The sequence below is a fragment of the Cataglyphis hispanica genome, chromosome 5 (genome assembly GCF_021464435.1).
Source record: "Cataglyphis hispanica isolate Lineage 1 chromosome 5, ULB_Chis1_1.0, whole genome shotgun sequence".
NCBI classification, from domain to species: Eukaryota; Metazoa; Arthropoda; class Insecta; order Hymenoptera; family Formicidae; genus Cataglyphis; species Cataglyphis hispanica.
In genome coordinates this window covers 8524221-8540190 of record NC_065958.1, presented here as the reverse complement: position 1 = coordinate 8540190, position 15970 = coordinate 8524221, and the positions used below count along the sequence as shown (strand labels likewise).

Here is a 15970-nt window from a genome sequence, read left to right as displayed (position 1 = left end):
TCCTCCAAAATTAACTATTTTTTTAATAGCATATTTTCTGGTCAATTTAGAGACAATTTTTTCTTAAAAAAATATGTACACGTGTCATTATTTTATATAAGAGCGGCAGTAGCTTCAGAGTACTAACAATACTAGGCAAAAAAATTAGTGAATAAGAGCCGAGTTATTCGTGCGCAAACTTTTTGTTATTTAATTTCAGTGACACGTATGACACATTAAATATATACACTTTATCATATCGTTTTTTTCATCCATTTTTAGCATAGATAAAAATAATATATAACAATTAAATTCTTATTAAAACCTTAACATGCGCAATATATTAGTTGTTACAATCCAAAATCAAAATTGAAATTAGTAAGTGATAAGTGACACTCTCACCAAAACTCAAGTAGAATTTATGCCGGTTATTAAATCGATAATGTCATTGATACGTGTGTATCTATTGGTGAACCACACAAGTTCATTTAAATCGTATAAAAATATTATATAATTTTTAAATCATACAAGTAATAAATCATTCTTTGTATTAAAGAGAAACGTATATGTTTTATAATGTAATAAAAACAGAATATGTGTAATTGTTTTTATTGTATGATGAGTCATTAGTATATATATACTATACAGATGTCTCAAGAGGAAAAATCAATATTCTGAAAGTTGATAGTATCGGTCATTTTAAGCAAGAATATTTATATGAACGAGTATTCTCTATTCCGAATAGAAAACTATTATACGCCATGTTTTCACAAGAGTTGATAAATGCATTGATGTTGACGGTGAAATTTTTGAAACTTTATTATAAACTGTAAAACACATGTCATTTGAACAATAAATTAGAAATAGTACATATTAATATCTCTTTCTTATCAATAATTTTGCAACTGTACATTCAAACAGTTTTATTTTGGAAACTGTTTGAAATAGGACATTATATAAACATGTTTACTTAAAATGACCGACACTATCATCTCTCAGAATATTCACCTTTTCTCCCGAGACATCCAGTATATCTAACAAGTTCTCTCAAGATCCTACAATACCGACAAATATTTGTGCTATATGAGAGATATAATTACAATAACATACATTATATTATAAATGTTACACATATTTTCTATCTGATATATATTTGATAAGCATTTTATTTATGTGTATTTAACGTATAATCTACATATTGTTTTTAATCAATGCTTATCTAGCCATGTTTTTATCAAAACATAATTGGAAAATTATAACTAGTGTATAAATTACATATTATATAAAAGCTATATAAGTATACATGTTTGCTGAGAAAAAAATATAGAGATTTATCAAATTTATCACATAAATATACATATAATGAATATAGGTACAAATGAAAAACACGATAAGATATGCAATTTTGATAAAAACATGGCTATACAAGATTTGATTAAAATATTATTGATTATTTTTACTGATTATTTTTATTGATTATAATTGATTACTATTGATTAAAAACAATATGTAGATTATACGTTAACTATAGTACACATAAATAAAATGCTTATCAAATATATATCAGATAGAAAAATTGATATTTACGAATCACTAAATAATATAGAAAATGGTAGAAACATATCAATATTAAAAAAAATATATAAATTATTAAAATATGAAAGTATATTATATACATTATATATTATTATATACGTTATATATTATATACATGTATTTTTATAATAGAATACAGTTAGTAACATTTTACTATTGAGAAATTATATATAATGTGAGAAATTATATCAAAGATCATGTACAATGTCAAAGATCACATGTCAGAATAACAAAGATAAATATATTTATAGAATAAAAATAAGATAATAATAATAAATATACTGTAAATATATAATTCAATAGTGAAATTTTACTAATTCTATTGTGTTCTATTATGAATATATATAATATAATATATTTACGTTTTAATAATTTATATATTTTTTTTCTAATATTGAAACTCTACTTATAATAAATTTGTAACAAAGAGCACACACATTATCGCGTTTAATTTGTTAAATTAAAAAAAAAAGAACACGATTTTTAAAGCGCTCTATTCCTGCAAAAATATTATATACATTTTAAAAGATTTATCGTGAAAGAAAGTTTACAACGTGCACATATAGATTTGCCGTTATCGTGTGCAATGTAATCACAGGTCATATACCGGAACAGAGTTTCACTTTACTCGTTTTAACCGCATTTTCTTACATTATTTGTGATGAGATGGCTATACATATATTTTTATGCTTTAAATAAAAGAACCATAACTGTGTATCAAAGAGGCAAATCTCTCTCTCTCTCTCTCTCTCTCTTTCTGTCTATCTGTCTGTCTGTCTCTGTCTCTGCCTGTCTCTCTCTCTCTCTGTCTCTCTCTCTCTCTCTCTCTCTCTCTCTCTCTCTCTCTTTCTAATAATTCTTAGAATTAATGGTCCTTAGCAATACTAGAAGAAATTGATAGCATAATAAATTTTGTTGATCCTGGCTATGGAAAGAAATAGTTAAAGAAAATATTAATAAATAAAACTTGTGCAAGTAAAGCACGTTATATTATATATGATCATAAAAAAGGCAATATTTTGCTATTTTATCTAAACGTAGCTGATGTTTCTACATACAAAAGCAACGCGATAAATATTTTATAAAAACATTATTTTGAGATATTTTATTTAGGCTGAATATATTCATTATTATGAATAATTTATTAAAAAATGATGACATAGCATGTATAATAATCAGATTATTATGTCATGTTTTCTTCTTATTTACAAATTTTCTTTCCCCACTTTCTTAATCAAAATGAGACCTTTCACTCTACCAGTTATTTTCTTGCGTTCATAATCCTGTGGACTACTTATACTTTGGTGAAGACTGCATGATCCAACACTTCTATAGTGTTCGCGCTCGAATTATCAAGCGCACTGGAAGGAACAGTTGTACAGTCAACATTTGCTGATCACCTAGTGCACACTGCGACTACACTGCAAGATATTTATGCTTCTCTACAATTTTTATGCTAAATATTCTGTGTATTATAAACTGTGATTTTTGTAAAGTTCTGCAAATCACTAATAAATCAATTATCGGATTTTTAAACAGAAGGTAATAAAAACTGCAAAATTAGATAAATAAAATAAACAGAATATACATATAAATAAAAAAATTAAAAACTTATATGCATCAAATTTCTTTTGAAGGCTAAAAACTTTGCTTGCAACAAAATTTCTCTAACAAGTTACACGGCATAGTTATAAAAGATAAAATACAATATTTTGTTTATCTCAAATTAAAATTTTAAAATTTTTTTTAAATTGTAACTTAATGGAGCAATTTGGAAAATTTTATGCAGCATAAAAAACTACAGGAGATAAATACTTTTTATTTGTTAAAAAAAAATTTTTTGAACTACGTTATTGAATAAAGATTATTAAAAAAATTGTTGTTTTTTTTTTTTTGGTATTTTACAATATTTTTCAACGACATTTATTACTAGATCGCAAAATGATGAATCTGAAGAAAGCCGCACGTATGATTTACGATTTATTTCTATTTATCGGTGCAATGATAATTTACATTATTAAAACCGTGATATCAACGTTAATTCCTCACCGATATCGAGCAAAATTGATCAAAGATGAAATTGCTCTAGTTACGGGTGGTGCGAGCGGAATTGGCAAATTAATCGCAATTAAACTTGCCAAACTTGGTGCGCGTGTAATTATCTGGGACATCAACAAAAATGGTAAGCAGTTATTTTATCTCAGATGAATAATTATCTTTTAATCAAACAATATTTAAATTATATATTTTAAAAAATAGAAAAATTATACAGGCTATTTCAAAGTTAAACACGTCCTAACTCAAAATATAAAAATTTAGGGTCTCAAAATAAATCAAGTTTTTTTAGTCATTTATAATGTATAATGTGGGCAAATCGATAATGTCATTTTCGGGTCTCATATGACTTAACTTAGGACGTCCAATTCGTAATTTTGTGATCAAAATTTACGGTCATTATGTTATCATTTTGCTATTTGGGTAATTGCATCTAATTGTATTTGATTTAACTTCTTAAATCACACACAAACGCAATTCTATAAATTTGAAGACATATAAAGATGGACAAAATATAAATGCATATGTAAATGACATATAGGTCTTATGGAAGTTGCGGAGGAAATAAAGAAAGCCGGTGGAAAATGTTACACATATTATTGTGATATTGCTGACAAAGAAGAAATATATCGCATTGCCAAAGTAGTACAAATCGAAGTCGGAAATGTAAGTAAAAAAAAATTGAATAAATTTATTAGTTTTATAAACTACAAATGTTTGTCTATATATAGTGTAAAATTGTTTGGGCCAAACAGTTTTTATTATAAAGATTTTTTATTATAAAATTTCCCACTCTTTCTGTGCATAAAAACATGCTACTGCACGCTTTAACTTTCGCTCGCTTTCTCAGTCTAACAACTTTTATAGTCATTTGTTTCTTTATAGTCACTTGTTATAAAATAACGTGGAAAAACAGCATAAGAAAAGAATGTGACACTTAAAATTCAATTTATTCGCAAAATATAAAATATATTTATTTGCTACAAATTACATAGCGTTATTTCTGAATAAAAAATGAATCAAAAAATTTTGAACTATTTTTTTTGCGATGTTTAACAAAAGAGGAATTGTTAAATAAAGGCGTCGTTTTTTAAACAGATATATGTTCGTAAGTCGCGCATCGAAGTATGCGTATGCGTAGCTCACAACATTCAACTCGGCGTGCAGCTCATGGACATATATGCCTACTTAAAAAATTAGCACTGATTAAATGATCATTATTTAATAATTCCTCTTTCATTAACTATTGCAGAAAAAATAATTCAGAACTTTTCGACTCATTTTTCAATCAGGAATAGCGCTATGTAATTCGTCAGCGTAAATTGTGACACTCTATAGACAAGATAATGACATTTCACTATACGAATATTTGATTATATGAAAATGCAAAAGATAATTTAAGAGAGAGAGAGAGAGAGTTCTGTTTTTTAAAAATATTTCTTAAAGCTTTATAAATAATTATTTCAGGTAAGTATGTTAGTGAATAACGCTGGGTATGTTTATGGAAGAACTTTTATGGAATTGCCAGATTGCGAAATTGAACAAACATTTAAAGTAAATATCTTATCACATTATTGGGTGAGTATAAATATCCCTTAAATATCAATTTTATAAAAATCGTTGATTTCCCATTATGTTTCATCTAATACTATCGCAGATTACAAAATCATTTTTAAAAGATATGATGAAAAAAAATCACGGTCATATCGTGACAATAGCAAGCGTCACGGGACTCATAGGAACTTATAAATGTACGGATTATTCTGCGACAAAATTCGCAGCCATTGGATGTCACGAGAGTCTTTTTACCGAGCTAAAAGTACATAAGAAATTATTTATATATATATATATATATTAATAAAGCAAATAATTATCGGGTAACACCAGGACTGCTAACTGCCTACGGAACTCCCTGATCGGTCAATCCAATAAAGAGAATCTGAACATCGATCCCTGTAAATAGTTGCAGCAACCATAACATAGCAAACCGAATACTTTTTTATGATGTGATATTTAGAACATTTAGTTATATTCAACACAAAAAATGATTATTTTTTATCTTGTTAAATTGTATTATTTGATGTGTTCTAAGATGCATGGATACGATGGAATTCATATGACTTTGGTTTGCCCTTATCTCATAAATACGGGAATGTTCAATGGAGTAAATCCCAGGTTTGTAAAAGTATAACGCAAATGCCAGTAAGAAAAATTATGTACAATCTTTCTCTAAATTCTGCAATCTTAACATTTTTTTTAATAGTCGAGTTCAATGATTTCTAATTATGGCTGTTACACACAGAACGCGACTTGCCGATCGTCAATCAACTTATAACTTTTTCAAGTAAAAAACGACGCGATAGTCAATTAGCTTATAACTTTTTCATAAGAGTGAAAAATTGATTGAGCCGAAAACTACGAATTTGTAATTCATGGCCGGCCAACAGTCTCTTTCTTCTTTCTGTCTCCTCCTTTCCCTGTCGATCTTTTATACAATAATTTATATTACATGAAAATTTTATATTATAAAAATTTACAAAACAATTCACACAAAACAGATTGATGCCGATGCTTAAACCAGAATATGTTGCTGAACGAGTGGTCGCGGGTGTATTAACGAATGAGATGTTGATAGTGTTGCCCAACTTCATAAAATATTTTTTACCATTTAAATAGTGAGTTTAATATAAATACACACTATATATAACAAATTTTAATGATTGTTTCTCTTATTGATGTCATATATTGAGTTTGAGATATTAAAAGTGAAAAATCATATAAATTTTTCTTGCAAAATACATCAAAATAAATAAGTTTTTTTTGTATGCGATCACATGTGTTTGATAATGAGTTAATATAATAACGAAAATTTTTTCTCTTTATAAATTAATGAACAGCTATAAATATTGGTCAATTGTCATAGAGTCTATTTTCGCTCGTAGAACAAATGCAGTTGAGTTATATCGTCATTTATTAGCGCAGAACAAAAAAGTTTTTGCCGTTTACTAAAATCTATATTATCAAACAGAATTAAGTAATCGCATTCACAAAAAATTATTTATTTCGTTGTATTTCGTAAGAAAAAAATGCTTGTAATTAAAATATACATAAATTGAGTTTTAATACATAAAGATTTTAATGTTTCAGTCTACTCCCAATTAAGATATGTTGGGCATTAATGTATCACATTTTGAAAGGACCACAAATTATGATGACATTTAAAGGTCGTGAATCAAGGAAGACATCAGATGATAATGATAGTCTAATACATTATAAACATATATATGAATAGTAAAGATATAGGAAACTAAAATAGATATTTTATATTTTTAAAATATATTTTTATACGAAATTTTATAAACATATGTATGTTTTTTAGACCTTTCTTATGTATTTGCACATATTTTATTTAACAAACTAATTTAAAATAAAAACAGAGTTAATCATTTACAACAAATCGTAAAAATAATTCAGTCCTTGGCCTAATTCCCATATTGAAATTCCAGTACCTAATTCATTAGCAAGATCTAATCTTTCCTTAATCGAATATAAAGTTGGATAAAAAATATATCCATTACCTACAGGTAGCCTGGAATAAATGCATTTATATACAAGGTATCCAATAATAACTGTATCACTTTTCGTGTAAAAGTAGAGCAGATTAAGGAGAAAAGTTCTATACTATTTTGCAATTTTCGCAATAATTATTGAAAAATCTAAGTAAAAAAAATCTGCCAAATTGCGCGAGTATAAGCGCGTTATGTTCGAGGGATGTGTAATGCTACATCCACGTGTTCTAGCGACCGCATACCAATGGATTCCATTCGCCGCGCGCTTATATTAGTGATGCATAAATTAATGATAGACTTTTTTACTTAATTTTTGAATAATTATTGCGAAAATCGCAAAATGGGAAAAGACTTTTCTCTCCGCTCTACTTGCATACAAGAGATGATGTAGTTATCAGACATCCTGTATGTATATATGTGTGTGTGTGTGTATAATATTTAAAAACATTAATTTCTTATTAATTATAAATCCAACAATATACTTGGTCAGAAAAAAAAAACTTACTTTGATTTAAAGAAATGCTCCTTGCTGCTATCATCCCATTGGATCTTTCCTTTAAATGATTTCAGTATATCCAAATATTCAGATGCAAGAATTGCTCTACCACCCTCTGGTGTATAAATATAACCATAAAAATTAATACCTAATAAAATTTGAGATCGTTTACGATCGTCTTTCTGCGGAACTAGTAGTTTGACACATTGCCTGGCCCAATTTAAAGGACTATTTGGGCCTGGTCTTTGAATACTCGAATAATCATAAGTCATTAGTGAAAAAGCATTTACATATGATGCCAAATCATCAAATTGTTGTTTTGAAAACAATTCAACTTGTGCACTAAAAAAAATTGAGGGAATATCAATTAAATAAGAAGATAATATTTATATCATATATATATACACAGACAAGGCCTTGTATTAAATATTTTTTGGCTTCCTATATTTATTATGTCTCTTCTGCTGCTCTCACTATTTTGCATAATTAAATGATATGCATGACAACATAATCATATAATTTAATACAAGGATCTTTCTGTAAAAGTATTTTCAAAAAGAATCATCATTAAGTACCCTCTAGATGGTGGTATTGCTAATATAATATCCAAATTATGCTTTTTTAACTCCTGTGCAATAAATCTAACTATAAAAGTAACAACTGATAAGTTTGCACCTGCAAATACAAACTGGTTCCATATTTCTAAAACATATCCATCGAAATGGAAAGTCTGTAAACATAAGATATTTCTATATATCATATTTTAATAGTTATAAAATAAACAATAATCTATATGTTTTGAGAAAAAAGATATTCAATTTATACCTGGGCAGCATCCAACAGTGATACTATTAATTGTGTTTGACTTTCTGAATGACTGTATATTCTAATAATATCGTCAATTGACCAGTGTTCAAACAATATTCTAGGTAAGACTAAAAGTAATAATAATTCAATAATAAATAACTAACCAATATAGATTTATGGTTTATTTCAATTCATTTTTACTTACGCTTTACGCTATGATTAGCATTATTATTATTTCTCATTTCTTTTATCCATTTAGTCTGTATAGAATGAGTGTCCAGTTGATAAGTTGACATATTGCCAAAAGGAAGAGATAACCATACTGGTGATATCATTGTGAATTTGCCATGAAACGTTTTAGAAACTTTAAATCCATCCGCATTCCACTGTAAAATCAGATATATTATATTCTAGCAAATAAATATGTTTCATATTAAATATATTTTACTCTTATAATTCTCTACAAAGCTATACATAGCATTGCAATAATTATACTTACAGTAGTACAATATCCTAACACTTCTTTTTTAAATCTTCTATGCTTTGTATCTTGAAAATATCGGCCAGATTCATGAACAATATCCTGCTGTTTAGGATTTTCTACTACTAAGTTTCTTTGGAAAACATCTTGATTTACAGAACCCTGGTATAACTTAAAGTACAATATTTAAAATAAAAAAAAATATTTATATATTTATATAGAAAATAAAACACCTCTTTTTATGATATCTACCTTATTGGTAGCTTTTTTTTTCTCTTTTTCATTTTTTCTTGCTGGTGGTGACAGAGTACCACAACATAATTCTCCAAGAAATAGTATAACAATCAGAATAACTGCGTTCATACTATGTAATTATTATTTAGTGACAATTACAAAATATCCCAAGTCATATTTAAAATATTCCTTAAATAACCGATCAAACATAAAGTTTGTGTTGTACTTTCTATATGCCCAGATTTTTCCTTTTTTGTATCTTTTCAATGTCTGTATCATCTGTATATATATTTTCATAGTTTTGATAACAATTGGACAGTTTTTGTAAGGTTTAAATTTGCTGCCATACTTGAATATATATTTGTCTCATTAAAGAGCAAAAATCTCTGAAAATTGCAAAACGAACAAATTCGAAAAACAAAGCAAAACAAACCTATATTTTCACAGATTACTAGATGTTACATTAGACTGATTAGGCTAACAAAGATGCTAAACGTGATGTAGGGGCAGCCATTTTTAATTAAATATACAGGGTGTCCAGTAATAACCATATAATTTCTTGTATGTAGGAACAGCGGGTTAAACCGAGGAGAAAAGTTCTTTATCATTTTGCGATTTGCAAGACAATTATTTGCAAGAAAATAAAAATAAAAAATTTTTTTATATACATGCGCACGCACGCAAATATATCCGCCATTCAACCGCATAAACGTATATATAATACATAATAAATACGTATACAATACATATTATATTATTATTTATTCATTTTTAAAATACACATTTCATATTTGATAATTTCTTCAAGTGTAAAATTAAATGTATCAATTATTTACTGCTATGGCCACTGCAAATTAATACCTGTGACATCTAATGCTACAATATCCACTTCAGCATTGAGAAACTCACATAAACTCGGCTTAGTCCTACCAAAATCACCATGTACAAATTCCTTCACATATGTACCCGCTTGTGTTTTGACATCGAGAATAAAAAACTTATCGGTATTCTCGACAGGGACTTGTAATTTTTTCAATTCATGCGGCTTTGCCCAGCGTACGCGCATTTCGTAAATTATGCGCGTTCGTGGACTTAAAGGCCGCCTATGCAACACTCTTATTGGTGTTTTCTGAATGATTTTGATATTCTTTAATTCATTTAGAGTTTCCAATTGTGATAAGCTATCGCCGTTCGTGCTTTGACAAACACATAACGCACGATAAAACTTTGTTTTAACATTCTCACCTTCTTTAAGCTTTTTCAAATCAAACCTGAAAATATTTACTTTAATTTGTTTACTTAATACTCATTGAATCTATTTTAATCTTATATATTTTATTTTTGGTTCAACATTCTCAATAATTTAATTTATTATTTTAATTAAATAGATTTTAAAAATTATATTTTAAAAGAATTATGTTTTAAGAAAATGTACCTTGAAAGAACTTTTAAACCTGATGTTATTTGGACCTGTTTAGTTGACAGATTGATATTGGCAGCTAAATGTTTTAAAAGTTCATTTGTAATATTTGTCATACGAGGATTTATCAACTCAACTGCAAATGGTCGACCACTATATATGTTTCGTACATCAACATCTTCTCTTCCTGATGATAAAAATTTTATTGCTGTGCAAATATAAACACCTTATAGCTTTGTTGAAAATAGGAACATATACAATAACAATATAAATACAACCAAATCATACATTCTGCTTTCATAGTTTCAGCAATAAGATTGCACAGTAAGTCTTGCACCGAGGTTTCCACTTTTTTTTCACCATTTATGAACCAGGGAGTCTGACTAAGTTTTCTTGAGAATTTGTTGTAACATCCTGAAATTGTGAAACTGTGTAAGAAATTTAATGTTATGCCTATTATTATACCTATGTTATTATTTATAAACAACTCTAGTATAATATTTTAATTATGTTAATACCTCCTATGAAAATACTACTGTGAGAACACAAAATATTATCTACAGAAACAAACATTTTTGATACAATTTGTGAGATTTTAAAATGTTGTATAAGTTGTTCATCCGTTGTTTCAAGGAGTAAAGTTTCAATACTCTTCCTACTAAATATATTATCATTAAATTTTCTTTTTTTCTGTTTATTATTGCCTTCTTTGTGTTTGTTCATTCTAAAAGTACAAATAAGAAAATTTTTTTAGTTATCCTTATTACAAGAAGTAATTATCTCTCTTTAAACTGTCTTCTTTATCATTAATAATTACACCAATTTTATTTTACATAATATAAAATTTTAAAAGAATATATGTGACTTACAGGTCTTTAAATATCATTTCATCATTGGCATATGCTAAAAAAATCTCAATGAGAAAAGGAGATGGTGTCAACAGATCTGCATATTTTTTCATAGCTTGTTCAAGTTTTGGAATCATAAATGATTTCCAAGTATCTTTGATATTTTGTAATCTTGTTCTAATAGCATCTATAACAGATTTATGAATATCCAATTCTTTGGACATATGAGCATACAATATCTGTTCTCTGAGCTTCACTGATACAGGAACAGTTAATGCACAAGTAAAAGTTGTACAATCGTAACCTTTTTTTTCTATTTCCTCTATTACCTGCAAAAGGCATCAGATAAAGATATCAATAACATATGTATAAAAATGTCTATTTATTTATATATTTTACCTTTATCACTACTTTTTCTTGTGTCTTATCTTGAAGTACTCCTAAACATACAACACAAGGTGTTTCTTCCAAAGAAATATAATCTCTTGTATCAAAACTATCCATCTATAATAACACATTATGAGTCTTTACCAAGTCAAATTTATATAAAATTATTTTTTTATATCATTGGTTCACATAATTTGAAATTTTTATATCCCCTTCTCCTATATTCTTACAAGAAAATTTCTCCGCTGTCTCCATCTCTCTCTTTAAATGCAAGTAATATCTCTATATAATAACAAAATTGTGATGTTACAAATTTAACTAAATCATTTTTATTGAGATTGTTATTGATATTGATATATATATCTTTCTCTCTTTCAATGTCATTTTTTTTTCTTTTCTTATTAAAAACAAACTTACTCGTGCTGCAAATTCGAAAGGCTTGCAATAACATTCTGATGTACGATATCCAATAAATCGTAAACAACACCTTAAACAGCAGCCTCGTGATTTTAAAAAGTGAAAAATCTTCTTTTCTTCATCCATCGAAATAGCATACATCGTAATAATCAAAATATGTAATTTTGTTTTCTCTCTCTTTAAAGCCTTGTGCCTACAATACCAGAACTCGCACACCGCTTCGTAAATTATAATAACACTCGATTGAACAAGTTTTCTCATTCATAATAGCCAATAACAGGTAGTATAGCATAATAGTGAATAACGAGCGCCCGTAGTATTTCAGCCATATTGGTTAAATACTACGAATCTCCGTTATTGGTTGATTTTATAGTACATTTATAACCAACCACAATTGACCAACCACAGTCGATTATTTTTGAAATTATCGACTGTGAGTGGTTAATTTGCTAATGACGTACGAGTTATTAAAACGGGCCTAAAAGACGATCTTGAATACAAGATCAGATTATGAATACCGGTCCCTGTATCTCTTTACTGGGAAGCACTACGCAGTATTCTATAGTTCGGTGGTTTGGAGTGTCTAAGATTTATTTATGTGTGTACAGTTTTATACATTGGAAAGAAATCAAATTTATGGAAACTGTCATGGATTCTACTAGGCATTATAAAAATCATTTTGAGGATTATTCCATTTCTGTCAGTCATAATATAATCGAGAATAATGCTATGGTATATAGTTTTTAATTATGAGTTTTATATAGTGTTATATTTTGTAATGTTTAAGTATTCAAAATTATTATAAAATTATATTAAATATAAAATTTTATGCAAAAAAAAACATTTTCCAGATTCATAATAAATTTAAATCAATATTGACATCAGAAACAAAAAAATTAATGAAAATATTAAAAGAAAATGAAAAGAAATGGTATACTGATGATTATTCTATATACACTGGTTTAGCAGGAATCGCATTCACATTATATCATTATGGGAAATATTACAATGATTCTGCATATCTGAAAGTATTTATGAAAATTCAGATATTATATTTTTCAATTAAAAATTAAATGTCATTTTAATATAATTAATTTTTTAGACAGCAACAGATATGTTAAAAAAATGTGCTACAGAATTCAAAAGCAAGCATAAAATAACTTTTTTGACTGGAGTCACAGGTCCACTAGCATTGACAGCTGTAATATTATATTCACAAGGAATGAAAGAAGAAATGGAACAATTAATTTTTAAGTATATAATTTTTTAATGTTTGAATTATAAATACATATTGCGATTATGAATTTTTATTTATTTAATTAAGACTTGCACATAGGGATTTTATTTACATGTAATAAAATATTTTTTGGATAGATTTTTTTAGAGAGATTAAATTAATTTTAGAGAAAGGGAGAGAGTTTTTTGCAATATTTATATATATAAAAAAAAAATAGAAAAAGAAATAATTTAATCTTAAAATTTACAGATTAAAATCTTTATCTACTTATGTTTTGGATAAACATAATGATGTTCCTGATGAATTACTGTATGGAAGAGCTGGATATTTAGCTGGTTTACTTTATGTAAATGCAAATATATCTCCAGCTCCCATAGAAGCAGATCTCATAAAAAAAGTATTTTTTAAATATAACTTTATATATAATTTATATCTATTAAAATAATATAACATTTTTTACATGAAAAAAAAATATTTTCATTTTTATTTTTATACAGGTTATTTCTTATATAATAAAAAGCGGTATATCATATTCTTCATCAAATCGTTGTGAATCACCTCTAATGTATTCTTGGCATGATAAAGAATATGTTGGTGGTGCTCATGGATTAGCTGGCATATTATATTTGTTATTGCAGGTATTATATTACAAAAGTTATGTATTTTGGAAAATGATTCATTATTTATTTGATTTTATTATCTTAATACTTTAAAATGTAAAATTAGCAGTATCATTATCATTACTTGCGTTTGTCCTTTTTTCTTTTAGGCACGACATTATTTAACACAAGTACAAATTGACAATTATGTGAAACCATCGTTATATTATCTTCAAAGATTACAATTTTCTTCTGGAAATTTCCCTTCTTCAATAGGAAATCCTTCTGATAAATTAGTACAATGGTGTCATGGAGCGCCTGGAATATCTATATTGTTTTGTTTAGCTTATAAGGTAATATAAATTCCATATAAAATTTAGTGAATTAATAATTATTTTCTAATTTATTATATTATTATTTGGATAATAGATATTTGAGGATAGCACATTTCTAGATACCGTAATACGATGTGGAGAGGTAACATGGGAAAGAGGGTTACTAAAAAAAGGATATAGCATTTGTCATGGTGTTGCTGGAAACGGTTATACTTTCATATATTTATTTCAACAAACAAAGGTTTGGTTCACTCCTTGAAGTAATAAAACATGATAAAAATATTTCAGATTTAAATTGATTTAATATATTTAAATATCAGATATCCAAATATACCAATACAATAAAAGATTCATGTCATGTGTCATAATTGTAATGTATTAAAGTTAATTAATTTGAAGTTTTTGGATATTTGTATTCATATTATCTATCTTTACTATGAAATTAAAATGTTTCAGGTATATTTATATAATCTTTAAAATAATTTATAATTATTAAAAAAATTAATATTAATATTGTTTTTCAATAATTTTAGGATATTAAATATTTATATCGAGCTTGCATGTTTGCTGAATGGTGTTTTCATTACGGCTCACATCAAAATCGATCTCCTGATAGACCTTTTTCTTTGTTTGAAGGTAACTTACTAATATGTGAATTATAATACGTTTATATAATCTCACTAATATTTTATATGAGGCAATGTACATAATCAAAACACATGATCGTATCTTGTGCAGTGTGCAGCAAACAATTAAATAGACCATATATCTATATATCTATATATGGCTCATTTTAAAAATATCTTAGATTATCAAACTTTTATAATATCTTGACAAATTGAAAATATTTCCTAGAGCATGATAAAATTTTATATATATATCAAATCAATCAAAAATATCGTTATAATGATATTTATGTATTACTTACATTTTCAGGTCTTGCTGGTGTTATATACTTTTTGTTAGATGTACAACAACCACATTTGGCTAAATTTCCGGCATATAATATTTAAATTGGACAATAAATTTTTCCAAAAAGACAATTAATATTTCACATATTTTTTTATATAACAGCCATCTCATTTTTACGTTAAATATCTAAGTTCTTATTGATATTTTCCACATTGAATTTTACAATCAAAGTTATTGTATTTATGTATTTTTAAAATCAGAATTGAGCATTTTTTTCTATTCTTAATTATGTCTCTGATCTATACTCGCTCTAAAGGGATAAAGCATATATATATAGAGTATTGGTAGACTGGATAATTAATTCCTCCGAGTTGAATTTTTGTGCACTATTGATTTCGATGAATACATTTCATACAAGGTGTTTCTTGGAATACATGTAAATTTTTTGTTATTACACAAGATAATATATATAAAATATATTATTAAATGTTATATATAAAAATACTGGGTGGACCGTTGGGTTATCTTTGTCAGAAATTCACTGAGATTAATTGATATTATATTATACCTTAAATAAAGTTAATATTATTACAACTTG

The 15970-nt window shown here is 26.8% G+C and overlaps 4 protein-coding genes across 6 annotated transcripts; 2 read left to right on the top strand and 2 right to left on the bottom strand.

Annotated features, from left to right (window-relative positions):
* The first annotated feature begins 2870 nt into the window (after positions 1 to 2870).
* LOC126850093 (estradiol 17-beta-dehydrogenase 11-like) lies at positions 2871 to 6928 on the top strand. 2 transcript variants are annotated; one of them, XM_050592724.1, is made up of 8 exons: positions 2874 to 3117; positions 3509 to 3757; positions 4172 to 4296; positions 5098 to 5208; positions 5288 to 5449; positions 5723 to 5805; positions 6189 to 6305; positions 6778 to 6928. In XM_050592724.1, the coding sequence occupies exons 2-8, from the start codon at positions 3517 to 3519 to the stop codon at positions 6920 to 6922; spliced, it is 984 nt and encodes a 327-aa protein (XP_050448681.1). In that variant the 5' UTR covers positions 2874 to 3117; positions 3509 to 3516; the 3' UTR covers positions 6923 to 6928. The 2 variants fall into 2 exon arrangements, with proteins under 2 accessions (XP_050448682.1, XP_050448681.1); XM_050592725.1 differs by lacking the exon at positions 5288 to 5449 and having other exon boundaries at positions 2871 to 3117; positions 6778 to 6922.
* A 141-nt stretch (positions 6929 to 7069) lies between these two features.
* Positions 7070 to 9751, bottom strand: LOC126850092 (chitinase domain-containing protein 1). Of its 2 annotated transcripts, XM_050592723.1 has the most exons (8): positions 9236 to 9751; positions 9002 to 9154; positions 8708 to 8888; positions 8521 to 8630; positions 8271 to 8425; positions 7844 to 8037; positions 7705 to 7753; positions 7070 to 7219 (listed from the first exon to the last, which is right to left on the bottom strand). In XM_050592723.1, exons 1-8 carry the CDS (start codon positions 9344 to 9346, stop codon positions 7078 to 7080), a joined length of 1095 nt encoding a protein of 364 aa, XP_050448680.1. In that variant the 5' UTR covers positions 9347 to 9751; the 3' UTR covers positions 7070 to 7077. The 2 variants fall into 2 exon arrangements, with proteins under 2 accessions (XP_050448680.1, XP_050448679.1); XM_050592722.1 differs by having other exon boundaries at positions 7705 to 8037.
* Positions 9752 to 9896: 145 nt separating this feature from the next.
* Positions 9897 to 12634, bottom strand: LOC126850091 (tRNA pseudouridine synthase Pus10). Its single transcript, XM_050592721.1, has 7 exons — positions 12290 to 12634; positions 11885 to 11989; positions 11507 to 11814; positions 11156 to 11361; positions 10926 to 11051; positions 10653 to 10845; positions 9897 to 10488 (listed from the first exon to the last, which is right to left on the bottom strand). Exons 1-7 carry the CDS (start codon positions 12548 to 12550, stop codon positions 10056 to 10058), a joined length of 1632 nt encoding a protein of 543 aa, XP_050448678.1. The 5' UTR covers positions 12551 to 12634; the 3' UTR covers positions 9897 to 10055.
* A 160-nt stretch (positions 12635 to 12794) lies between these two features.
* Positions 12795 to 15966, top strand: LOC126849811 (glutathione S-transferase LANCL1-like). The gene is made up of 9 exons (XM_050592061.1): positions 12795 to 13021; positions 13141 to 13317; positions 13392 to 13543; positions 13776 to 13923; positions 14024 to 14164; positions 14296 to 14478; positions 14555 to 14701; positions 14994 to 15096; positions 15397 to 15966. The coding sequence occupies exons 1-9, from the start codon at positions 12800 to 12802 to the stop codon at positions 15471 to 15473; spliced, it is 1350 nt and encodes a 449-aa protein (XP_050448018.1). The 5' UTR covers positions 12795 to 12799; the 3' UTR covers positions 15474 to 15966.
* Positions 15967 to 15970: the final 4 nt, after the last annotated feature.